The 27,500-nt window shown below is 47.3% G+C and overlaps 1 protein-coding gene across 3 annotated transcripts in view; it reads left to right on the top strand.

Annotated features, from left to right (window-relative positions):
- ccser2a (coiled-coil serine-rich protein 2a) overlaps positions 1-27,500 on the top strand; it is a 59,622-nt gene that overhangs the window by 20,667 nt on the left and 11,455 nt on the right. The window contains exons 2-11 of one of the 3 annotated variants that reach the window (XM_076285916.1): positions 351-1,526; positions 1,802-2,069; positions 2,534-2,736; positions 10,266-10,365; positions 15,886-15,997; positions 16,361-16,532; positions 19,531-19,593; positions 20,314-20,427; positions 22,184-22,285; positions 27,305-27,389. In XM_076285916.1, coding sequence (XP_076142031.1) covers positions 393-1,526; positions 1,802-2,069; positions 2,534-2,736; positions 10,266-10,365; positions 15,886-15,997; positions 16,361-16,532; positions 19,531-19,593; positions 20,314-20,427; positions 22,184-22,285; positions 27,305-27,389 — 2,353 coding nt within the window. In that variant the 5' untranslated portion in view covers positions 351-392. The remainder of the gene's footprint in view (positions 1-350; positions 1,527-1,801; positions 2,070-2,533; positions 2,737-10,265; positions 10,366-15,885; positions 15,998-16,360; positions 16,533-19,530; positions 19,594-20,313; positions 20,428-22,183; positions 22,286-27,304; positions 27,390-27,500) is intronic. The other 2 variants (XM_076285915.1, XM_076285914.1) reach the window with 2 other exon arrangements.

Genomic DNA, 27,500 nt, shown 5'->3' with positions numbered 1-27,500 from the left:
GCAGTTAGTTCATCTAAATGTCAGATGCCTTGTTTGAAACAGAAGGTCTTTATCGCTGGCAAACGCTCAGACTAATATAACACAGATATGCTGTTTCCTCAGGCTGATTGTGACATTTGTATTTCCATTTATTCAGCCATGTCTTTTGTTTTAGCAGGAAGTCAGCCAGAGAAAGCTATCCTCATCTCAATTTAAAAGCTTGAATGAGGGTAGTTAAAATTGAATATTTATGTAACATTGTAGAGACATTTCATGCTTTTTTGTAGTTTAGTAGCTTTAATTGAGTTTAATTAAGTTTTAATTAACTCTCTCTTTCTTTCTCTCCCTCTTTTCTCGCCTCTTGTCTCCAGGTCATTAGATACCTCAAAGCTCCATGACTCAGCTCACTGCTGATGGAAGAGAAGGCGTCTAGTAAGCCCTCCATGGTGTCCAGACTGCCTAAGTTTGGTGCCCGCCCGTCGGGCGGCACCACTGTGCCAGTTGCCAATGGCTCAGCCCAGGCTACGCCTAGCTCTGAGGGCAAGAGCGAACCCACCGGCAAGCTCAATGGCCTTGTCCGCGCCTCCTCCTTCTCGCTCAAGTGGAGGAAGGAGAATGGGAGTCCCGTGCAGCCTGCCAGCCCAGAGCAGGGCTCCGCCGCTGGGGAGAAGGTGGAGCGCGGCCGAGGGCCTCCCCATGGTTCTCCAGGGCTCAGAGAGATCAAGAAACCGGCCACTCCCGTCACAAAGGCGCGTCGCTTCGGCACAGTGCCGGTGACCATCAGCAGCCCCAAAGCCATTCCCAAGCAGGCCTCGAAGAGGAGCCCGAGTCCAAAGCCCATGCCAAAGCAGTCCCCCTCCAACCACCCGGACAGCCCCCAGAGCAACGGAGCCAGGCCGACCCAGAACGGCTCCTCCTCCTCCTCCTCCACCACGGGGCCCGGCAGGGGCTCTGGTCTGCTGCGCCCGCGGGCCAGCTCCTCGTCCCCGCGCAGCAGCTCCCGGGACAGCCTGTCCCAGTCTAGCGACAGCCTGAAGACTCTGGCGCGCTCACCCTCCTCCTCCGACAGCATGGTGCGCTCCCAGAGCTTCACCAACTTCAAGCAGCTGCCCTCGCCTACCGGCGAGCACATCCCGCGCTCCTTCTCCTTCAACCGGGCCGTGGAGCTGGCCAAGCCGCTGGCCAACACCCAGCTGCGCCCGCCCGTCCTCCGGACCCCGCACGTCCTCGCCAATGGCCGGACATCCGGGCAGCAGCAGCTCGGCAAGGGGGGCTTTCTTGAGCGGCCCTCGGCCTTGGGGGCGGCAGGATCCGCAACGCCGCCCAGCGCACTGAGGAAGCCCCTCCTGCCCAACTACGTGCTGACGAAACCCTCCGGCCTGGCCTATCGACTGACGCGGTCAGCCGGGAACAAGCCACAGCGCCCTCTGCTGGCTGGGAGAATGGCGGGTGACGGGAAAGCGGAGGAGGCCAGGGGAAGTGAGCCTGCTACTGACAGTGAGGTGTCGCCACTCACTTCCCCCGACTTTTCTGCTGACAGTGACAAGGTGAGTCTCAATGCACTGATGCTTCCTCCCTTCATTGGATTGTCTAGATCCCAATCCTGCATCCATTGGTATAACAAATCACTGAACTCTATATTGCTATATTAATGGTAGCTATACATATAATAATAATACTATATAACTGTACTAATTGTAGTTATATATTGTATATTGTACTCGGCATTACACTTTGATTCCGCATTGCATTTTATTTTCAGCTGGAACAGCACTGAGAATATTGTCTTCTTACTCTTTAACTCTTGTAAATGTTCTTCCAGGTACTTTGCCTAGATAATCCTTCAGAGGACCACTCTAACCAGAGGGAGAAGGACCCCAGTCTTCCGTGTCCAGGGGAGGTGTTGGAGGACATGTCCCTTTCTTCAGCGTCCTCCCTGGACCGAAACGACACCAGTGAGGAGTTCCTCGATGACTTTGACAACCTGGGAGACCAGTCACATGACGGCACGCCTGACAACAGACAGCGGTTGGCAGCGTCTAGCCAGGCGCGACTCCGCAGTTTTCTGAATGAAACCATGGACTGGACAGGTATCAGCTTAGATCAGAAACATCCACTGCAGACTATAACCATTATTGCATATTGCCCATTAGTTTCTATTTGAAAAGAGGTTGTTTTTAAGTGAATGTTATCATCATTGCCAACCATAGTTGGAAGTACTGCCAAGAACTTAAAATGTATTTTCATAACAAGATAGTGGTCTACAGACCTTATGTTGAGAACCATTAAATTGGGGTAGTCACAGAGAGTGATGTCAAATTGGAAAAGTGTAATGTGGAAACCATCAAAGTCTACAGCTTAACACCGCAGGACTCTGGGAGTTTTTTATGATAGCACAGGATGCAAACTCCTGCAATATTATCATCGTCAATGGTAATGTCAGACTGTCATTTCTGCGCTTCCTAAAGTTTCTTTTCGCATAACCTTTTTAACCTCTGTGGAAACTTCATTAAAGCACTTGTGAAGACCCCTGTCATCTTGCCATGTTCCCCAGGAGGGAAGGCTGATTATGGGGTGCAGGCTCCCCGTCCCCCCCAGGCGGAGTCTCCGGAGCCCGACTTCCCTCCAGGCTCGTCTCTGGAGCTGTCGCCGTCCAACAGCTCTGGGGGGACCTACATGTGGGACGAGGAGGGCTTGGAGCCCATGGGCCACAACTCACACTGCTGCGGCAGCTATGACTCAGAGGGCATCTGTGGGGTGAGCACATGCACTCATGTACACACACTCACACCTCTATGTGCACACACAGACACCATAGTTGCAAACACACACACACACACACACACACACACACACACACACACACACACAAACACAAACAGAGTTATTTTATTTTTGTTATTTTTTGCATACACACAGTTTAGCCATACTGTGCATGCTTACACACACACACACACACACACACACACACACACACACACACACACACACGCATACACACACACACACACACACAGACACACACTCACAAATACTGTGCTTACTGTGTGAGAAGAGAACAAAGGGATGGAACAATGGAGGCTCATCATGTAAGCCACAATCTATTAGCCCAATCTATCAGGGAGGGAGGGAGCTAAGAATTGATCGCCATGTCTGGTAACACACACGCGGCTGTACACATGCAACCCACTTATGTAACACGTCTGCTGTGCACTTGTAACCTTGCTAATTCTTGCGAGGAGCACAGAGGTTAATCTTAAGACGCTGTGATCAAGCCCTTTGTACTCTACCTTTCATCTCTATGCCAAGCTGCCCCCTGCTGATCCTCTTGCCCTGGCCCCTGCCAAGACCTCAATGGGCCGCTCTGATCCAGGGTTGTGTTCTGATCTGCCCAGTGCCAAAGGTGTCCCCTTGGCACAGTCTAGCCCTCTCGCTTTCACCTGCGGTACTCCCCCGGCGGCTGGTGCCTGGGCCGGAACCTAAAGCCTGCCTCCGGCTGCCGTCCTGATGCTAATGAGCGCTTAGCTTCCAGCCCAACCACTCGTGACCAAGTACAGCACACCGGCCAAAATCACCTGCTCACCAGACTGTAAATGTGTGTGTGTGTGTGTGTGTGTGTGTGTGTACTACTGTGGTTAGTTAAGGGAGGTTATGGTAAGGGTATATGCCCCAGTGGTGGATGACGGGGAGGCATGAATATGAATGGGATGTTGGGGCAAGGGTGGGGTGGGAGCAATAGGGTGAGAGAGAGTTGGGTTGGAGTCGGTGCTCTCTCAGAAGGGGATTAACGGGCCGTTGTCGCTCCTTGTGCCGCCTGCCGCTGCCGGGTATGCTGATTGGCTCTGAGGAACCTATAAAGAGATTAATGGGCGGAGAGTTCAAATGTTAATCAGCTTTATGTTTTTTTCTCCCCTTATAGAGGTCCTAACTGAGAGTGATTTAGAAATGCCAACCTATCACATGGCTGTATGCTCTGTTGCTGAGGCCTTGTGGCAGAAGACAAGTGTTTGTGTGTGTGTGTGTGTGTGTGTGTGTGTGTGTGTGTGTGTGTGTGTGTGTGTGTGTGTGTGTGTGTGTGTGTGTGTGTGTGTGTGTGCATGTGCGTGTGTGTGCGCGTGTGTTCTTGTGTGTGTGTTTAGAGTAATGGTTAGAGGTGGCTTGATTTCATATACTAGCCCTGTCCAACTGCCTGTAACTACAACTGACATCTTGCACATCTGATGGCACAGAATGTCAATGCCATATCAAAACGATAAATGTGCCATGGTATTGGATTAGACTGGCTGTAATGAAATAGCCTCATAGTTCTTGAGTGCTAAATACCATGTGCTCACCCACCCTTTTGTCTTCAAATGAAATTCAAGTGCCCTTTCCCATGGCTGGTCCAACCATGACAGAGAGTTGGTTAGAGACTGACCTCTAGTGGACAAATTGATTCACTACATGTATTTGGTTTGTTAGTGAATGTGTTCTAATGTCCTATTTATGTTGACATTTTTACCTTTTTGCACATTATCATGATTAGCAAACTCTTAATGTAATTCAGAAGATTTTAAGATTATGTCCATGCCCAGGAAGCATTTATTAAAATAACTAAACCCATGGAGCTGTGTAAACAATGTCTTTTCAAAATCAGTACAAAACAAAGCAAACTAAAACATCACTTGTGATCTGCCCCAAGCTAAGGAATAGACTTTCATACACCATAGACATTCATACAGATGGCTGTGGCTCTGCTTTAGCACCAGGCTAACCTGTATTGTCTGTGAGCATGAGAGAAATGTGCTGAGTCAGAGTGCTTAGCTTAGCGTTACTATGGGCTGGGAATGGGCCCGTCTGCCGTAAATTCCAAATGAAATGGAATGCTAATAAATGATGGTCTGCGCATGTCAGTGATTTGAATTCTGTAACAAAGAGGCTGTCAGTCTAATGGTTCTGGGTAGCACACATTAGGTTTTTTGCCTCAGTTCCAGTAATAGGCTGTTGTTCACCCATGGTTCGACCATGCCCTGTAATGAAAAGTTTTTTTCCCCCCTTTCTTTCTTTTTTAACGTTAGCTCTTCTCTGCTGCCAGTAAGACATGAAACATTAACCCTTAAAGGAGTACCGTCACACCGGTGTGACGGGAATGTTGGGAAATTAACATTCTAAAGAATATCTGGGTTCATTGAATTCAACATAGAATTTTAGAACCTTCAATTGTTGCGGAACTTAGAATGTTCAAAAACCTACACCTTTAATTAAAGAGGTGCAGGAGCAGTGGAGAAGAAGATACCGATCTTTATACGTTACTCTCATCAGACACATTCATTAAAATTCAAAGTGAAGTGTGGAGACTCCATTCTCTCTCTCTCTCTCTCTCTCTCTCTCTCTTTCTGTCTGTCTCTTTCATTGTCTCTCTTTCAATACCCTCCGTCTTGCTATTAATCTGTTTTTCTGTATCCTCAGACTTTCTCTGCCTCTCCTACAACCCACCTATATGCACCGTCTAGGATCTAAGCCAAGTATTTGCAATGTAAAGAACAGTACACAGTGAAACATTCTTCACCTCTACCAGTCTCTTGACAGTGTGTGGCAGAACAATTGAACCTGCTAGTGTTGTTTGTGTTGCAGCTATACAGCACTGCTGCAGCATAGAGCTGTCGTATGTGAAGTGTATGTAGTAGCTTGTCTGAAAGCAGGTTATTTATGTAAGGTCTGACAGCTCTACAAGGCTTGTTCCTCTGATTGTGTAGATTGGTCCACGGAGACTTGAGGCAAAGGAATAACCAAGGGCTGAGGATGGTATTGCTTTGTTTCATATGAAAATTGTACAGCCCTGCACCCTCGACCCCCCCACCCCCTCCCACCTCAACTACCAGTCTCTTTACAAATGAATGGCAAGGAGCGGAAAGTATAGGTCGGGGGCAGGTAATAAAATACATGCAGTTGCCAGCGCATGCCTCAAGGGGGCAGTATGTTTCTTCATCATGAATTCTTAGAGCCGAGTGGAGTTGTCTAGTCTTTCATGTTTATCGAATTTTTTTTAGTTGTTTTACATTTATTTTTTAGAGGGGGGTGGGAATCTTGCTTCCACTCAATAATCCAACTGCGTAAGGTGCAGGCTTTAGTCAATAGGATTGATCCCACTGGCCATCCATGGTCCAAGCCAAAGCAAAGTATAAACTGTGTAGGCTACATGCTTCTGGGCTTCTCCAATAGGAGCAGATTGCAACCTCTTACGGTTAAAAAAAATCAAGGAGCGGTTGAGGTGGTTGAACTTTTTTGACTTGTTTGGACTTTTCAATAGCCAATCATTCAGTGCTTTTGTCCCCATCTCTTAAGAATGGAGTGTTTGTACTCCATTATATAGACTTGTCTTCCTTGTGCCAGCTCAGCAGATGAGCTTGCATCCACTCGTGGTGTATTTCAACGGTGTATTTTTTGTTGTTGTTTTTGAGCACCATTAGGCAAGCGCTGGGCTCTGAGTACAACATGGCCTCAGCCTCTTAAAGGTTTTCTAAAGGCCTGACCACATTAAGGAGGACAAGGGGGACAAAAAGAAGATAAAATGTTATTTGTGGCCCCGGCTGTGGCGCGACTGGCTGGGGCACCTGCACCGTATGCCGGCGAACCGGGTGCGATTCCCGCCCCACTCGCTTCCTGTCATTCTCCACTGTCCTGTCTCATTAAAGGCATAAAAAGGGCAAAAAAAATATACTCAATTTTTTTTTTATTTGTATACTCACCATGAGAGCACGGCTCCATGAGGCCTTCATTCATCTGCTTTGATCCCTCGCTTCATGTCTCTGACCATTTACCTCTCAAACCCCTCTTGCCGAGTCACTTGCGGGCAGCTCTACTGGTTGGCTTGTCGTAGTATGCTCATGTTTAGATTTGTTTGGCTGCAGAAGTGCACAGATGCAACATATAGATTCATTAGTGGCTCAATAAAGGAAGCACTCATGCCTTTGTTGCCATGGCAATAAGCCAACGTATGCGGTGCAGACCGGCGCTTTGTCACCATTAATGAAACCGTAGCTTGCGTGCAGTGTGCAGTGCTCTGCTCTAAGTGTAGTAGACCTGCTGGAGACCAGGGTACATAGAGCTGTTCTATAGTCATATAGATATTTTTCCTTTCTGTGTAACAAGTTGAAATGTCTGTATACCACTGCCTTTTTTTATTTCTCTCTTGGCACAGAAACACACACACACACACACACACACACACACACACACACACACACACACACACACACACACACACACACAAACAGCTCATCTACTCTTGCTCACTCTCAGGGGTGTCATTATCTGCTGAGGTCACATGGCTGTGGTGATGTCGAAAGCATTTGGCCTGTGGAAAAAGTACATATAAGGGCAAACCAGGGCCATAATGATGATCCCAGGCAGCACTATTGCCTCCTGTGACTTGCGGATAGTACAGTCGATCTACAGAGCAGAGTGATACATAGTGCCAATGCTACATTATATCTTGCTGAGCAGTTGTGCATAATTGCTGGCTGTCAAGTTTTACAGGTTGTGACAGAGTTCTTTATATTCTCAAATAGGTTGGAGGACATTTCGCTTTAACTCCCCTGATTCACGGTTAGTTCCTAACCCCACATTACTTAAGTCCTCCCTCTTGGCAAGGGGCTTTGCCGCCCTGGACAGAGAGTATAAATTGCAGGATTGGTGCACTTGAAGGGGAGAGTGGGGGTGCTGATAGGTCAGGCAGGCGCCAGGGATTGATCATGTTGTGCTGGGAGCAAATGGGTCGAGTGATTGGATTGGTGCACAGCTCTGTGTGTCCGCCATGCAGCAGGTCAGCTTTAGGCTGTGACTGTGGATTTAGGCATGGAATGGTGAAGTGTTATAGTCTCACACGCGAAAACCATCCGCACTCACACCAGCAGACAGACTGCACTCACACACTCCCAACCACACACACACACACACACACACACACTACAGAATATGAACATGATCCTCTGAACAACAGAATTGAGAGAAAAACAACTACATTGTTGGTATGTGCTTGAAATAAGCTGTTAAAGATATGAATATCTGCAAGGTTCGACCCATTAGTCACGACTGATTGCGTACCTAATGAGATACAAGGGCACGCTGGGTAACTTCTCTCTGCCTGGCTCACCCAGTGTGGAAGGATCAATGGACTACCGCCTCTAACCGCCTGAGCATTGTCAGTGCTAACTCAGAACACTGAGAGGTGCTGAAAACATGGACACAGATCTGAGATGAACATTGATTTCAGGGATTTGGGGGTTGTGTGTGTGTGTGTGTGTGTGTGTTCTTCCATTCCACTTTTTTTTTATAAGAAAGCACTGCTGCTGTTGCTGTGATGAATATTGGATAGGCAGCCTCCACAGAAGTGTCATGGTTTCAGTGAAGGTGCTTTTTTAGGGTGCAAATGATTCTGACTGCTGTCATGACTGAGCAGGGCTCAATGATATCCAGTACATCCCCGGAATGTAGCAGATGCACGCTCCCAACCCTGTCTCAAAATAAGAGAGCTTACGCTCTTATGGATGGTTAAACTGTGTCAAGCAGAAACAGATAGTGTATACAAATATAATATTTGGTATAAATATATTTTGAGTATAAAAAGTTTAGAAGAATGATGCACAAACAATGTTGTCCACTTGGCTCGTCCTTTTGGACACGAACGCCGTGTGTTATCAGCAGGCCAGCCAAACTACGTGCTCCACACCTGAACAGCGGTATAATCCCATCTTCCTGCGTGGCCCCTCGTGGGCTCTCTGAAAGTGTGTGTGTGTGTGTGTGTGGGGGGGGGGTGTTGCGGGGAGGGGATCGCTGGAGCAGGACTCCCCCATGCCAACCCCACACACACACACACACACACACACACACACACACACACACAGGCGTGTCATCTGAAGAGGTGATGCAGCCACGGCCGTAGCTAAGTCCCTGACCCAGCTGTGTGAAATATCTTTTCCCCGGAGCAGCGCACCGTGACTAAGCTCTCTCCGCTGCCATGGCTGCAGGATACACCAGAACTGAAGGCCAGTATGTGTGTGTGTGTCTGTGTGTGTGTGTGTGCATGCATGTTTGTGTGTTATTGTTTCTATGTGTGTGTGTGTGTGTGTGTGTGCAGAAGAAAGTGAGATAGAAAGAGAGCTGTTGAAGGCCATAGCCAATATTATACTACTTAAAGCAAATGCCACTCACTGCTGGTTGATATTGAACGCTGTTTAACCAGAGTGCAAAGCAAACGGTTTTGTCTGACATCATAAATGCAAGCGATTTATATTTTATGAGCAATGGCAGCTCTGTAAATATAGAAGTCAGCCTTCCATCTCTCCTCTGTTTCATGATTAATAAACACTACATTGGAAAAAAATTGCTCTCTACACTTAAACCATGTTGATGGATAACCCCGGATTCATCAATGCAGCCTAATCGCTGTCTGTAGGGAACTGAAAGTTTCAGTTGTGTTTGAATTGTTACACCCTGCTGAAAAGCTCATTACTGAGAGTTTGCCCAATGTTAACATACTTAACAGGGATTTTATTGACTGTTTGAATTGTTTTGAATCATATATATATGATTATATGCATTTATCATATTTATAGAAGATTGTGTTGAGAAATGGCTCAGTATCTAATTAACAAACTATTTAGCGAGCTTGTTTCTGATGAAGCTCATGTAATATTACAGTGAAGCAGGGACTAGCAAGGACTAGCCACTTCATAATAATTCCTACTGATCCTACACAGTTGCCCTTGTTTTACCACTAAAGTGTTTTGGCCCCATGTGTCTCTTTTCTTTTTGCATTTGTCTGTCTTTGTTTACAGTGGGGCCTTTTGTTGCTTAAAGTTCAGTAATAAGTGGCTCAGGCCATTAACCAATACCTTAGTGCTTTTTAAAGAAGTTCAGGCAGTTCACTTCCATTATCTCAGAGCACAAAATGGCTTTTGCTATTCCACCTTTGGAGTGTATCGATCTCTGCCTTGGAGCGTTTCTGTGTGGGCAGGCTTCGTGTACTGGGGTGCAAATAGCAGTCCAGGCCACAATTTGTTGTTTTGACTAGACGTCTTCACCATTAATAAGATGTGTTTGCTGTTCTTTAAAACAGCTGGCCTGGTTGATGAGACACTTTTCGGCGGAAAGCACACAAGAGCAATGTTGCTCCTTTCAGTATTTAAATGGCGTCTGAAAGGCACTTTACTGCCTTGTAGTAAATACTGTGTTTAGTGGTGAAAGACAACAAATTGCTTTCATGTAGTTTTTCTCTAATGTGTTGTCTCTCTGTGTGGTCTCAGGACATTCTTAGCAACCTGGATAATTTGGAGTCATGTGACCTTGAAGATGATGACCTCATGCTGGATGTGGACCTGTCAGAGGATGTGTCTCTGTGCAATGGTGAGTTGGCTCACACACACACACACACACATACACACACACACACACACACACACACACACACACACACACACACACACACACACACATATACACACACACACACACACACACACATGCATGCATTGCATGGCCAGTCAGTTCCAATTCCCTAGTTTGAGGGAAAATGCTGCCCAAATGTCATTTTAACTAGATGTACCGCAGAGCGGTACAAAATATGACCGCCGCCCAGTCCAGCACATTTTTTACACAAAAATAAATCACGCTGAAAGGCCTATATGATTCTAACTGTGTCACTAAATTGCATTATCCACACTCAATTCTCACTGGTATCCGCTAGACAACAAGTACCAAAACATGATTAGTTCATAGATTTCACATGTAAAATTCATTTTATACAACCCCACCCCCATCTTGCCTGTTCATAATTCTGAGAAATTCTTGTGTGCATGTGTGCGTGTACATGTTTATGTTTATGTGTGTGGGTGTGTGTGTGTGTGTGTGTGTCTGTGTGTGTGCATGCTTGTGTGTGTGCCTGCGTATGTGCCTGTGTTTGTGCATGTGCATGCATGCGTACATATGTCTACTGTGTGAGTATGTGTCATACGTATGATTACTGTGAATGTATGTGTGTGCGTGTGTATCTGTTTATGCACATGTGTGCACATGAAATGGGTTAAGATGACCCCTGGAGGCAAACATACGGAAAAAATTGGTCATCCTAGGCCCTACGGTTCTCAAGATATTTTTCCCTACCCTCCTTTCGGGGGGTCCAGTCCAGCGGGGGGGCTACAGATCAAAACGAAAAACGACGGTTCCATGCTATCCATGTGGGGTTACATGCCCACCAAGTTTTGTGTACCCCGGTCTTTCAGTGTCCCGGGAATCCCTGTTGGTGTACGGTCACTAAATGTACACGTAAATTATTTTTTTGTAAGGCCCCCCATGAACGAAAGTACACAAAACTTGGCATGCATTCGGAGGGTGTCATAATGATCCTACACTTTTATTTTCGTGCAGTTTTGACCTTGTCAGCCAGAGATATTGTGATGAAAACACCTGATTTTTTGCTTTTTAATTTTTAACTAGGTGGCGCTATACATGAAATAAGTGGTAATGGGATGGGTTGACATGCCCCCTTAAGACCAACATACATAGAAAAGGTGGACCTCCTAGGCCCTACGGTTCTCGAGATATTCACAGAAAAATGTCTCCGGCCACCTACAGGCCAGTTGGTGTATAGTAACATAAATGAATTTATTGTGTGGCCCCCCATGAACGGAATTCCACAAAACTTGGCGTGCATACAGAGGGTGTCATAATGATCCTACACTTCCAATTTCGTGCAGTTTTCACTATGTTAGGTCACAGATACCTGCGATTACAACACCTCATTTTTACTTTTTTGTGTTTAACTAGGTGGCGCTATACATGAAATGAGTGGTTATGGAATAGGTTGACAAGGCCCCTTGAGATCAACATACAAAAAAAAAAAGGTCCTCCTAAACCCTACGGTTCTCGAGATATTCACAGAAAACTGTGTCTGCCCTACCCTCCTTTCGGGGGGTCCAGTCCAGTGAGGGGGCTACTTCGCTGCGCGGCGGTCATAATTACAAAACCTCTAAGTCTTTCTTATCCACTGATCTATAAAGAAGAAGTTCTTTATAGATCAGTGCTCTTATCTCAAATGCACATACATACGGTATAGGAATCCATGTACCTCCTCATCTGCTGGCATTCAAACACACACACACATACGTCTACGGACCCGGGTGCATTCTGCACATTGTCAACATGCCATCACACTGTGCCCTGTCCTCCCTTCACCTCCCCCTCCCCCGCCTCTCTCTCTCTCTCTCTGTCCACAACCTGGCTCTGCAGATTCAGGGCTAAGATGATTGCCAACGAACATCTGTCCCGTGCCTCCACTCACAAGCCCAAATCACGTTTGAGCTCGTTAGCCTTAAAAAACAGGAGCACAGTGGGCCATCCATCTAGCCATCTCCACGTCAGCAAGAGAGGATGAGCGCTTGATTAGGCGTCTCCTCCCACTACTCTCCTCCGCCCGGATCTACAGGGTGTCACTGATAGCACTCCTGGCCCAAACACTCCTTCCACCTCCTCCTCTTCCACCCCCCAAAGTGAAAGTGCTAATCATCCGCCCACCCTTGCTGCAGATGTGATCTAATCAGCAGTCTGTGCTTTATTCAGCAACGCAGCACATACACACCCTCACAGGGCCTTTTCTCCTCTGCTGCGTCGTGTGAAGATGTCACTGATTTAAAGTAATCATGGTAATCATGGCCTCTCGCTTAGATGAATGTGAATTTGAATGACCTTTCTCAGCTAGGGCCCCCTGAGTGAAACCAGCATAGCTTTCTCTTATTATTCCATTTTCCCCCTTAAACTAATGGCAGTGCAGTCTGTTTGTCTGTGCTGCCATTGCCATGAGTCATTTTCCCTCGTGTTTGATTTGCCAGAGCCTTCCCTTTAATAGTCAGGAGGACCTAATATCCTTGTGAGCGTCCTTGTCTGTGCCGGCTAGCTGTTGTGTGGTTGCTGCCGCCATGGCGGAGTGTCTCCTTACTGGACAGCGAAGCTGCAATTCCGCTTGGCCCCCGTTGTATGTGGCTGGACGGCTGCCTCTCTTTTTCCGCTTCTCTAATGGTAGGTTGAGCCAGGGGCTACGGACTGACTTGTGCCGTTGCTATGTGGAGTGCGGTGACAAATGAGGACTCATGGGTAATGTAGGAATTCTTCAGTCAGTCTCTTGGTGACATCATGAGAGAAAGTCAGAGGATGACTTCAGACTCTATACCAGCGAGAGTGGACACAAAGGATTTCTTTTAAAGGCAGAACAATGCACAGTGGACATAGATGTGGAATTGCCACGTGTACGGAAAAACACACGCACACACATTCACACACACACATACTCACACACACACACACACACACACACACACACAGCTTTGACTCTCTATTTACGTTACAGGGGAACAGATAAAACTGTTATGGAATTAGAATGTGTTTGTGTATAGTTTTGTATATGTGTGTGTGTATATATATATGTGTGTGTGTAGGTTATATGTTTGTGTGAAGGAATTTAAAGCAGGCAACCCAGTTGTCCCACCTTCCCCTCCTTTTCTGGTGTGTGTTTGTGTGTGTCTTGAGTGTGTTATTTATAGCCTTGGGCGTACTGACTCGGGGCTACAGAAAACAGTGGAAGAAGTATGTGTGTGTGTGTGTGTGCGTGTGTGCGTGTTCGAAGATGAGGCTGGCTAGAGACAAGAATTCTAGTCAATGGACTCACATGGACAGGGCCCTCCCTCCCTCCCCCCCCCTCATCCTGGACACACACACACTCACTGCCTCCTCTTCCCATGGACACACACACACACTCTCCAGTGCCAGGCAGGCAGGAAGGGGAAGGCCTTGTGTGTGTGTTTTTTCTCTACTTCTTCTCTCACCACTGGTTCTCGTGACTGGAGGGTCCCAGTCCAGCTCATTGCTCCTCTCCTCCCCTCCCCTCCCCTCCCCTCCTCTCTCCTTCCGTATGCTCGAGCTCCGGGTGTCTCAGGCCAGGCCACCCCAGTGCCTGCTCTCAGTGCCTCTCTCGCTCTCTCTCTCTCTGGACCGAGATATTACCAGTGGAGCCCCACTTGAGTCGGAGGCTTGTTTGGCTTTGGCTTTGGGCTGCTCCAGGGGAGTTCCCAGAAAGCTCTGCTGCTCCCAGAAAGGGTGGAGGAGTCGCTGAAGTCACAGAAGGCACAGCTACTCAGCTGTTTGAAGAGACAGAGCCAGAGAGAAAGATAGAAAGAAGAGGAAAAAAGAAGTGAACTAGAAGGGAGTTGTTTTGTTTATTCCAGACGGTCGTCGCTTTCAGTGTGAAGTGCTTTGATTTGTGCGTTGCCAAAGACTCTCTGAAGCTAATGTTCTTGTTGTGTTTGAAAACGGATTTGTGGCTCACTTTGAACACAAATTATTCACTCTCTCTGTGGATCGTACCGTTTCTATTTGGATACTGTTGCTTCAGATGCCTGGGACATGATTCCATTTTGTTTTTGGAGTAGCTGTCAGACGTAGTGGAGACCTGAGGAATGTAGCAGGTTGGTGAGTTGTTTCCATGACTCTACTCATTTGTGCTATTATGGTATGTGAGAGAGGGTGAATGAGAGAGAAAGAGAGAGAGAGAGAAATGGATACAGAAGGACATAGTTGAAGAAACTGAGACAGAGTGGAGACAGATTCTTTAAAAGAGCAAAGGGGAGCAGAGACAGAGTGTGAGAAAGAGAGTGTGTGAGTGTGAGTGTGTGAGAGGCCTGTACTGCTGAGGAGTTTGTCAGAGTTTTGGCCGTATGTCATGAGTCTATACACAGGCTCAGTTACTGTAACTCTCCTGCGGAGAGCTGGCCTGAAATGGCCAAAGTTGCCATCATGAGGTCATTCTGAGGGGCCAACACACAAACACACACACACACCCTTTTGTGCTCAAGTGTGACATATTGCATGACATATTTCCTGTTATGCTTGTCTGTTAAATTGACTGGCTGAAGTTGAGCGTTGTGAGACAACGTAATTGAAGTTGAACTCCAACTCAATAATAAGTTTTTTAAAGTTGTTCAGGGGGTATCAGACTCCTGGCAAGAGTGTGTGCCGCTGAGAATGATGTGCCGCCCTGGAGAGCTGAGCTAACAACGCTAACCTTGGGCTGATACATCCTGGAGCGCATCCACAAATCCTTCACTAAGTTTGGTCATGATGTCTTGTTTCATTTAAGTCTGTTTCGGTATAGAAGTGTAGGGGCTGTACACCATTAGTTTTGCCTTTGTCAGCCTGTAAGTGCGTTGAGCTGTGGAGTGTATATGTGAAAAACAGGAAAGAGAAAGACAGGCAGTGTTTCTCTTAGCTGAGTGTGTTTGTGTGAGTGTATGTCTGTGTGTGTGTGTGTGTGTGTAGTGTGTGTGTGTATGTGTATGTGTGTATGTGTGGGTGTGTGTAGTGTGTGTGTGTGTGTGTGTGTGTTGCTCCAGGCAGTTAGAGGAGCAGCTTGTTTCTGCTACTGTGGGGGTGTTGGAGGGATTGCTGGGCATTATGGGGGATTGGAGGTGGCTAGAGCAGCACCTACGGTAGACGGACCCCTCCGGGCTGAACGCCCCTGCTGGCTCCTCCGTGGCCCATCTGGAATGCATGTGTGGGAGACTCTGAGACATTGGAGCTATATACACAAATTACAGTAGCTTTCAGGATGGGTTCAACTTCATGTTGCTGTGTGTGTAAGATAGGATTCTCCTGTTGATGCGGTGCAGACTTAAACACATGTGCTTAATTTCCTGTGTGTGTGTATGTATGTGTGTGTGTGTGTGTGTGTGGTAAGAAGACAGTCTACAGTTACTGTGCAGTTGGTCGGTTTGTTTTTTTGTCTTGTATGTTGACATTATTTTTCAGTTGGCAGATAGTCCTTACCATGGCATCCACCCAATTCTAACTCTCTCTCTGCCTCTATGCGTGTGTGTGTAGATGCAGACGGGATGGCCCACTTTGAGCGCTCAGACCGAGGTGGCCGACAGGGCCACTGGAGGCGGAGGCAGCACAGGCTGAACGGACCTGACCATTTCCACAACGACAACAGGTAAACACTGACCACCAAGGCTCTGAGCATCCAGGTGCATACACACTTATCATGCTTATCATACACACTTATCATGCTCTATCATACACACTTATCATGCTCTATCATTATCATACACACTTATCATGCTCTATCATACACACTTATCATGCTCTATCATTATCATACACACTTATCATGCTCTATCATACACACTTATCATGCTCTATCATTATCATACACACTTATCATGCTCTATCATTATCATACACACTTATCATGCTCTATCATTATCATACACACTTATCATGCTCTATGACGACATCATCTGCCATGTCATGTGACTCACATCCCGTTCTTTCTCTGTCTGTCTGTCTGTCTCAGCAGGCCCGTGGCGTATGACGGCGTGTGTCGGGTGGGCCCCAGAGCCCTGCAGCAGCCTGCAGGGAGGGGCGATGGCCACATGGTGGCGCTGGATGAGCTCACACTCAAACACATGTCCCAGGACTGCACCTTTGTCAAAAACCAGCTGCTCAAGCTCAAGAGTCTGCTGCAGGTGTGGCACAGATGCACGCACACACACACACACGCACACACGCACACACATGCACACACATGCACACACACTTGCAGCTAACTGTAAACACATATGCTACATATTTAACACAAGCAAACTGCTAAAAAGTGTGTGTGTGTTGGAGGCATGCAGAAGGACAGCTGGATTGCCAGAAGGTTAAAATATCCACACACTCAGTCAGACACACACACACAGAGACACAGAGCTGCTGGTATTACAGTAGTTGTTGTGTGTTTCCTGTGTGCCTGTGACATCCTGTCCAATCTGTAGGTGGTCCCACACACAGGGGAAACCCCCCCGTTCAAACTGTAACTGGACTCTTCCCACAGACACCCCCCTTGACCACGGGACAAGTTGTCACCCAGCGAGCTATATATAGCTTCTGACCTCTCGAATGATCCATAAGTCCCCTGTGCACTTTGCTGGCCATGCACAATGTGGGTGTGTGTGTTTGCATGCTTGTTTTTCTTCTCTAGCTTCAGATTATGAACACATATGTGTGCAGAACACCCATGATGCACATTACCTGCCCTACCACTACCACCACCATCAATCAACCGCCTTAAAACGTGTACAACTTAACATTGTCCCACATGCCTCTGATAGAAAAGAAGCTGACATTTTTATCAAGATTATACAGCTGTAAGTGGACTGCTCCACGTCGTCATCGTTTCATACGGTCGGGGTCATCAATAGTCATTGTCTCATTTGTAGAGCTACAGCATGTCTCCTCATGTCTCCTCATGTCTCATTTGTAGAGCTACAGCATGTCTCCTCATGTCTCCTCATGTCTCATTTGTAGAGCTACAGCATGTCTCCTCATGTCTCCTCATGTCTCATTTGTAGAGCTACAGCATGTCTCCTCATGTCTCCTCATGTCTCATTTGTAGAGCTACAGCATGTCTCCTCGTGTCTCCTCATGTCTCATTTGTAGAGCTACAGCATGTCTCCTCATGTCTCCTCATATCTCATTTGTAGAGCTACAGCATGTCTCCTCATGTCTCCTCATGTCTCATTTGTAGAGCTACAGTATGTCTCCTCATGTCTCCTCATGTCTCATTTGTAGAGCTACAGCATGTCTCCTCATGTCTCATTTGTAGAGCTACAGCATGTCTCCTCATGTCTCTCATTCACTTCGCTCCTCTGGCTCCTGTCTTGCGCTCTCCCCTCATCCAATCTGTGGCCCACAGCACAGGGGCCAGAGAACGAGGACACTCACTGAGCCCGTAGGTGTGGAGTGGATAGGTGTGTGTGTGTGTGTGTGTGTGTGTGTGTGTGTGTGTGTGTGTGTGTGTGTGTGTGTGTGTGTGTGTGTGTGTGTGTGTGTGTGTGTGTGTGTGTTTAGGTCTGTGTGGGTGTATAGGCTTGTAGAAAATTACTAAGTTGGTGTAAAAGTCCAAAACAGCTGTACAGTGAGTGATTGCATGTTGGATGTTGGAGCGCTTCATGTGAATGTGGCATTTGTATGGCATGTGAAAGGCCAGGTGACAGAGAATGACGTGTTCCATAATGGATGAATCATTGAATGATTGTCCTCATTTAGAGGAAATAGCTGCTATGACATTCAGGCTGGGGTGAGAGGGAGGGAGGCAGGGATGGAGTAAGAGAGGGGAGAGGAGAGAGGGGGGAGATAGACAAGGGCGGATGAGAAGGAGGGATAGAGAGAGAGAGAGAGAGTCGGATGCTGACAGAGATGTTTAAGCTGTGGCAATATGTTTTTAATCTGTATGTCACTCACCTCCCACACATCTGTGCTATGAAGCGTAGAGAGGACAGCAGACACACACATACATGCACCTGAAGAAATACACACACACACACACACACACACAGACACACACACACACACACAGACACACACACAGACACACACACACACACAGACACACACACACACACACAGACACACACACACACACACACACACACACACAGACACACACACAGACACACAGACACACACACACACACACACAGACACACACACAGACACACAGACACACACACACACACACACACACAGACACACACACACACACACAGACACACACACACACACACACAGACACACACACAGACACACAGACACACACACACACACACACAGACACACACACTGACACACACAAACACACACTCAAGCACACACACAGACACATACATGTACACGCACATATACGCTAATGCACACGTATAGCATTGATCCTTTCTCTAACGTCTGTGCCCCTTAATCACTTAATGGATCAGTGTGTGCCATGGATGAATAATTCAGATGAAGGAGCAGGCGGAATCCGTGGAACCATTAAAGCCCCGGCCCAAACTCCCGTCACTCCATCACCCTCGGCTCCTCAGAGAGAGAGAGAGAGAGAGAGAGAGAGAGGGAGGGTGAGAGATAGAGGGAAGAGAGTTGTAAGAAAGAGAGAAAACCTTGGCCACGGATACGTGGCTTAGACAGGAGAGGATATGTTTTTTTTTTATGTCATGTCTGACTCAATATCTGATTATTTTTTTAAACGTCTCTCTCTCCCTCTCTCTTCATCTCTCTGATGGTCTCTGTCAGTCTGTCTGGATTTCTCTGTCTCATATATGCACGTAGAACACATTTGTAACCAAACCACACACCCAGCCCTGATTCGGAAAATAACACAGAATCACAATCAGCAGCCAGGCTAGGAGCCAGAACCATGTTTACCCAGACCAGATTCCCCAGCATGTGGTCCTGATGCTGCATTTGGGATCTACAAAGGTGGTGCTGCATTTATTTTGTATCTACAAATGTGGCGCTACACTCATTTTGTGTTTCTAAAAACATAAATATCAGGGTTGAGTGGAGACAGGCTGGATTGAATGTGAGAATAACGGTGGCATAATGTTGCTGGGGAAACAATGTTATTATGTGAAAGACATACAGTATGTGATTTGTATGTTTTTTTAAACCATACAGTCTATATTATATGTATTGTGTGTGTGTTTTCAGTTGGAAGATGGTGCCGCAATTCCAGACAGTCTAGAATCTATTGAAGATAGCAGTGCTCTCCAGGTGAGAAAGAGGGGAGGGTTTGTTGTGTGTATGTGTGTGTGTGTGTTGTACTGATTCAGCTTCATTGTGTGTGTGTGTGTGTGTGTGTGTGTGTGTGTGTGTGTGTGTGTGTGTGTTCTACTGATCCAGCTGTGTGGGTGGGGGTTACTGTTGAGGAAAATGTCATTGTCATCCTGGTGTTAAGTTAACTCTGGATAAAGGTTTGCGTATTGATCCTTATTTAACATGCACCATGGTGCCATGTTGGCTTAAATGTGTGAAATCACAAATAGGGATGCATGCACACACACAAACGCTGCAGGTGGCTTTACACACAAGTAGTGAAAGCTGTTTGTCACTCACTCACACACACACACACACACACACACACACACACACACACACACAAACTCTCCTGGGCGTAGGTGTGTATGGACCAGACTAGACAAAAGGATGTTAGCACAGCTCATTATCCTTACTCCCATGTCACTGAATGATGTATAGCCTCTCAGGCTCTGTGCAGGAAAAGAGGAGGCCATATTGATGTATAGACAGAAGCGTCACTGATACTGTAGGAATGGCACAGTTGGAATGATGGTCCTTTTTAATCAAACGCCTGTACTGCTCAAGGGGATGTGATAATGTCTAGGTTGTGTGTATGTATGTATGTGTGTGTGTGTGTGTGTGTGTGTGTGTGTGTGGTGTGTGTGTGTGTGTTAATATGTCTGCTGGGTGTTCCAGTTGCAGGAGCTGATGAGAGAAGTGCAGGGGTTGAGGGAAGAGCTGCGCTGTAAGGACCGCACCATCGCTCAGCTCACCCAGCAACAGCATCTCCACAAACAGCAACAGCAGACAGTGAGTTACTGTAACATCTGGCACACCTCACAATGCCAACACCACACCACAACACAACACACCACACCCTACACCACACAACACACAACACAAGACAACACACCACAACACAACACAACACAACACAACACAACACACCACAACACAACACCCCCGACACAACACACAACACAAGACAACACAACACAACACAACACCCCCCACACAACACAACACACCACCACAAACCACACCACACCACACCACAACTCAACACACACACACTACGACGCACGTCACGTCACGTCACGTCACGTCACGTCACGTCACGTCACGTCACGTCAGCAGACAGTGAGTTAATGTCTGCCACACCTCACTACAATAACATCACACAATGCAACACAACATACACATAAACAGTGGTGAGGCACTCAGTCAATCCAGCTGTGGTCAACTTCAGACTGTAATGCTTTTGCCGTTCTATCTAACTCATCATAATATTTTAATATATTTTAAATGACTTAATACAACCGTGTGGTTTTGTTTTATCGAGTGTAGCCCATAGACTGTGTTTTATGTCAAAAGGAAATGATGAACCTGCAATACCGAGAATAATGTTACATGCAGTCTATGACATAACATCTGTGATGCTGACCAAACATTAAAAAACCAGGATGAACCGGATGATAGTCGTGTTTACACAACACAAAGGCACAATTAGAGCCAGTGACATACCAAAATCAATGCAAATGATTTGGCATTATGTATTTAATTATATCATGAATCACCCCCATTCTTTCTCTCTGCCCACATTGGAGACTGTGCTTTTACATGAAGAGTATTAGATAAGCCAGAGTGAAAATCAGACTGTCTGCAGCGTCACGGCTCTCTCTCCTGACTCACCTCTACCATTAGAATAGTACATTACAGGATGATTCAGGTCTTTTGACCTGATGGACCCCAATTACCGTAATACATAGAGACAATGCCCCACCACCAAATTTTGGGATTTTAAGGCTGTATACTATATACAATAAATTGACTAATATCTGGTATGTGCCAAGTGTTGAAACATCTGTTTGTATTTGTGTCTGTCATTGGTTTCCTTCCTCTCTTTGAGGAGGTAAGTAAAAGACAAGTCATGGAAAGTGAAAAGATGTGGTGCTGGCAAATAGAGTTTAAATTATAGTTTTGACAGCTAATGAAAGATTAAAACTTTCTCTCTCCATCTCTCTCTTTCCATCTCTCTCTCTCTCTCTCTCCTTAAATGAAAATATATTCAAGATAAGCAGAGTGCACTGCAGAAGTGCTGTCAGAAGGATTTTATGATTTGGAGAAAATTCAAAGGCAAAATGTGGATACAGGCATATATTCCAAATAAAAAAATATCTCATATTACTCCATTTTTTGGGGCAGGTGTTGGGACAGGTCCCCCCATGCTAAATGGAAAAGTAAAATAATTGCCTGATATTTTCTCACCACCATATGGTACTACATTACTATACTATACTATATATTTCTGTAACATTTTCTCCCTGTTCTCCAAATGACATCTCCCACCTCTCACATTGCCACCACCACATTTACATGTAAGCCATGATTCAGAATTCACCATTTTACAATGTTTTTTTTTCTGATACAATTTCACAGAGTATCCAGAGCACATGACATGGTTTGATTAATTCAATACCTCCCCCTCTCCTCTCCTCTCCTCTCTCTCTCTCTCTCTCTCTCTCTCTCTCTCTTTCCCTCTCTCTCTCTTCCCTCTATCTCTCAGGCTGCTGTGAGGTGCCACTGCCAGCAGAGGGCAGCGGTGTCCAGGGTGGACAGACGGATGCACCACGACAAATCCACCCAGACCCCCTGGAGAGGCCCTGCGGTCAGTCAATTACGCCATGTCTCGTTGCCTCCCATCCTCCTCCTCTCCCCCGTTAGCATGGCTGCTAGCAACCCAATTACCACCTCAGACGCCTGGCCGACAGACAGGCACCTGTCACACCGCTGTCCCTTGTCTTTGCCCCCAGTCTGTTTAGCTGTCTGTTCTAGTCTCATTCACGGCTAGCTTACCTTTAGCTAAAGAACAACCACATACCTCTGTTGAACACCCACTCTCAGCTGGTTTTGTGAAGTTATATGTTTGTTTTTTTCTCAGTTGAGTAAGTGGTCTGCTTCTGTCCAGTCCAGAGGAGCGCAATTGGTGTAAACATGAAAACATCTCTCGACATGCCCACACATGTGGGATGTTTTTCCCCTGTTTGTTGGGTGTGCTTTAATTAGCTAATTAATCGCCCAGTGTGAAGCCTTGGTGTTTACAGTTCAGGCTCCATTAAAGTGGCCATCACGTCTCCCTCGGCGGCTCCTTATCTTCATCCTGTGATATTTTTTATTTCACCACCGTTAATCCCAGACTCTCCTCATTATGTTCCGTGTGGTCAGTCTTGCCCAAGCTCTGCATTGTAATCTTAACTGCCTTAGTGTGTGTGTGTGTGTGAGAGAGAGAGAGAGAGAGAGAGAGAGAGAGAGATAGAGAGATGGAAACAAATAAACAACAAAATCAACTTACTGAATGCGGAGAAAACATAACCTGGCAGTTGCAGGAGGGTTGCGGATAAACAACTGTCGCCGCCAGCCACCGCTTGCCTCACCTCCCTCATTCCGAGCCTGGCTCACATTTCCCTTGCACCCCCCCCCCCCCACGCCCTTTCCTCTTCCCTACTTCCTCCGTCACATTCTCACTCCGTTTCTTCCCTTTTATGTGCATGTCATTCGGACCGTTGCCCTTGCTGCTGTCTTCACCACTTCTCCATCACCTCTCTCTCTCTCTCTCTCTCTCTCTCTCTCTCTCTCTCTCTCTCTCTCTCTCTCTCTTTCTCCCACTCTCTCTCGCTCCCACCCTCCCTTTCCCTCCCTCTCATTCTCCCTCTCCCTCCTCCATTTTCATTTCATTTCTCCTCCATTCAGTTTTTAGCCACACAGCTTTCCCTTTTGCATAAGTTCCCACGAGCCCTTTGAAAGGGAGCGGGTGAGCATGACAGGTGTGACATTTCTTTCACTGCACAGGTCCTGTGTGTGTGTGTGTGTGTGTGTGTGTGTGTGTGTGTGTGTGTGTGTGTGCCTGGAATTTGGCAAAGGTTAGCAGACCAGAAGGGAAGTAATTTTGTGGAGGTCTGATTAAACTAAAGAGAATATATATATATATATATATATGTATGTATATGAGAGAGGGAGAGAGAGAGAGCTCAACTTTAAATAGTCCAAAATCAGGGGATGTTCTTTGTCACATCATCCCCCATGTATTTGACCCCTCAGCTCATCACTCTTTTCCTTTCCCTTTATCCATGTCTCTCTCCTCTTCCTTCTTTTTCTCCCTCGATCTCCATCTTTCTCTCTCTTCCTCTACGGTCTCCCTCCTTCTCTTGCGCTCTCTCTCTCTCTCTCCATCGCTGGAGGCAGAGTGGTTGAAAGGTTCGAGGAGCCGCTCTGCTGGTGTGTGATCTCAGCTGGTGAGAAGCCGCTCAGCATGCTCTGCGGTGGCTCCTGCGCCGGGCTGCTGCAGTGACGAACAGGCCCTGTCATTCGGAGATGCTTCCCCGACATCCTCGGCTCTGCCGCCAGCAGGGGTGGAGGGACGGAGGGGGGGGGGGGGGGGTGGGTAGCAATGCAGATTACTGTCTCGCGCCCTCCTCTAGTCCTCTCATTAACACATCCTGTGATTTCCCCGTGGGTCGCTTCAAAACTACTTCCTACATCTGACACCTTCTCACACACACACACACACACACACACACACACACACACACACACACACACACACGCACGCAATCAGAAGCAGACCCACAAATATACTCTCATACACATACACAAACTGACATGTGGTGATCTTCCCACAGTGAGTGAGAGAGACATGTTGTTAGCATGCTCTCTACAGCACAACAGAACAACGTGAGTCGTGTTGGCCAGCAGGATTGTGGGTTAGCGACCTCGGCGGTCAGACAGGGCCAGCTGCAGTCATCTTCCAGCGCCTCAGAGTCTGTCAAGGAGCAACAGGGTGGTGTGGCAGAGAAACAGTGGGGAGCTGTCTTTTCCTTTCTTTCACTCTCCTCTCTTTCTTCCCTCCTCTTTCTCCCTATCTCTCTCTCTCTCTCCCCCTCTCTCCCTCTCTCTTTCTCAGACCCTCAAGGGTTGACTGCCTTGCCCCTTCTTTTTATGTCTCTCTCACTCTTTTTCTATGAGCCCCAGGGCCTCTGTCTCTCTCTCTCTCTCTCTCTCTCTCTCTCTCTCTAAGCTTTGAGGCTCTCTCTCAGCCCCTCCATTCGCACTGCCAATATCAGTGGTGATTCCTGGTGCCAGTTAGTGATGTAAAGACCCGGGATTGCTTCATCTTGACATGTCAACTGCTCAAACTAAACGAAAAAGACCACAGTGGCATTCTGTGAGGAAACCGTTGTCAGTGGCTTCATTTCATTTCATTTTCACTATGTGTTTTCTGCTCGTCTATGACGTCAGCAAATCAGTTATTTTTTTAAAAGTCTGTTTTGTGGTGTGTCAGACAATCCAACCATCAGTCTCTCTCTCTCTCTTTCTCTCTCTCTCTCTCATTCACTCACTCACACACTCACTCACTCTCTCTCTCACTCTGTCTTATTCACTCATTCACGTATTGTCTCTCTCTCACTCACTCTCTCTCTCTATCTCACTGTCACTTCCTATTTCTCCCTAACTCCCTATCTCTCCATGTATCTGTCTGTCACCATCTCCTTTACCTTCTCCTCATTTCAAGCCTTCCTCTCAATAATTGAAGCCCTTGGATGTGCTGGTGGAATGAGGCTGGAAGAGAGGTGATTGTGTTGTGGGCTGGGAGATGGACCCGACTGGGATGGCTCGCCAGGTGGAGGGTTGGGGAGGGCCTGGCGATGCGGTAGGACATCTTGTGTCAGCCAGCAATTGCCTGGCTTCCCCCTGGGGCAGTGATGTGGGTAGCATGTGTTTGTGTGTGTGTGCGTGTGTGTTCGGGGGGTAGGGGGGTGGTAGAGTCACCCAGCGCTTCCTCGACTGCATTTTCATCCGGCGCAAGGGCGACGCGTTTGGCCAATTTGCGACACGGGGGAAGGACCGGCCCCGCTGACAGAGATTACAGAGTGATTGTCGTCTCTGCTTAGCCGCAGCTCAGCGCGCCGCTCCGCACCGCACCGCTCCGCACCGCTCCACTCTGCTCTGCGCCGTGCCGTGCCGTGCCGCTGCGCTCCACTGGCTCCTCTCTGAGGCCCTGGTCCTTTAATCTTTAAAAGCCCAGTTTGGGGCCGCGTCACTCTGGGAGTGCTGAGGTGGTGGTGATGGTGTCTGTGTGTGTGTGTGTGTGTGTGTGTGTGGAAGGAGAGTAGTTCTCTTATTGGAAAAAGGCATTCCACCTCACACAAGCCCCCCCCCCCCCTTTCTCCTCCACTCCTCTCCTATCCACTCCTCAAACAGCATTACCACTAAGAGACAGTGCTGGGAAAGAGGGTTCCGAAATGCGAGATTGGCATTTGGAAAGAGAGCGAGAGGGAGAAAGAAAGGGAGAGGACAGGGTGAGAGAGAGAGAGAGAGAGAGAGAGAGAGAGGAAAAAGAGAAAGACGGACCAAAAAAAGATGGTAATGTGAAAGAAGGAGAGATGGGGGAATAAAAGAAAAGGGAAGAGAGGAGAGGAGCAGCTCAGCCACAGAGGGAGGGAGGGAGGGAGGGAGGGAGGGAGGAGTCCGGGCAGAGGAAGAGAGGAGGAGAGAGATGAGTGAAGCTTTGATGTAGCCTCATGTGGCTGTCATGGGGTGGAGGGGTGGGGGGCGTAGGGTTTAAGCTCCCTCTGATAGATGTTTTTGATGTCACTTCTCAGCTTGGGGGTTGGGGGGGGGGGGGGGGGTGGACGGGCCACTGCTGGTGGCAATGCAGGGCTTCTCTGAGGCACGCGGAGCACGCTCAGTTCCATTCTGTGGCGTCGCCACATTGCCGCGTGGCGGTGCTTCCCTGAGTCCCCAGAAAGTTAGTCCTCTTTGAGATCAAGAGGCGTCTTATTGGTTTGTTGTGAATTCCGTCAGACGTGTGCCCGCCGAACATGGCTTTGTGGATGCAGCCTCCCCAGAATCCGTTTGATGGCAGCCCAAATTCCTCTTCATCTTTATTCCCAGTTCTGTGCTCAGAGCCAATTATTCATTCGTGTGGTCTGGTTATAGTAGGTGAGATATATGTGTGTATAGTAGTTGGTCATTTTCATGGGTTACTCATAGTATGTGTGTGTGTGTGTGTGTGTGTGTGTGTGTGTGTGTGTGTGTGTGTATGTGTGTGTGTGTGTGTGTTTGGGGGTTGATGTGTGTTTTTAAGGTTGCACTCCCTCTGTTTCTCTTTGTTCTCATTCTGCTTCACCTCATGCTTGCATGAGTCTTCCCAGGGCACATGTGTGTGTCGTAGTTTCTCTGTGAGTGGTCTGTTTTGTGTGTGTGTGTGTGTGTGTGTGTGTGGTTTTTTCTGTGTATTCTCTTACTAATTTATATGTGGCATGTGCCTTTGTGTGTGTGTGTGTGTGTGTGTGTGTGTGTGTGTGTGTTTTGTGTTTGCACATAATCTGTGTGCACATGCAAAACATTGGTTGTGTGTGTGTGTGTGTGTGTGTGTGTGTGTGTGTGTGTGTGTGTGTGTGGTTTTTTCTGTGTATTCTCTTACTAATTTATATGTGGCATGTGCCTTTGTGTGTGTGTGTGTGTGTGTTTTGTGTTTGCACATAATCTGTGTGCACATGCAAAACATTGGTTGTGTGTGTGCGCACGTGCGTGCATGCATGTGTCAATACGTTGTGTGTTGTGTGTGTGTGTGTCTGTGTGTGTGTGTGTGTGTGTCATGGTTTCTCTGTGTGTGTTCTCTGTGCAGGCTGTGCTGGCCGCTCCCCTCCTCAATCCCTGGCCGGGTCCGTACCAGGGGCCGCCTCGAGCCAGCATGCCACACCGCAGACACAGTGAGTCACTAACCCCCCTATACCCCCCCACCCCCTGCTGCTCATAACCCCCTCCCTCTAACACGTGTGGACTAAAATGTGTTCTTTCTTAAATGTGTGATGCTGAAGCTT

Source organism: Alosa pseudoharengus, unplaced genomic scaffold (assembly GCF_046254945.1).
Source record: "Alosa pseudoharengus isolate Yale_2024_CS ecotype anadromous, Long Island Sound unplaced genomic scaffold, YU_APseudo_1.1 YU_APseudo_1.1_scf_15, whole genome shotgun sequence".
NCBI lineage: Eukaryota > Metazoa > Chordata > Actinopteri > Clupeiformes > Clupeidae > Alosa > Alosa pseudoharengus.
This window is presented reverse-complemented; position numbering and strand designations above follow the sequence as displayed.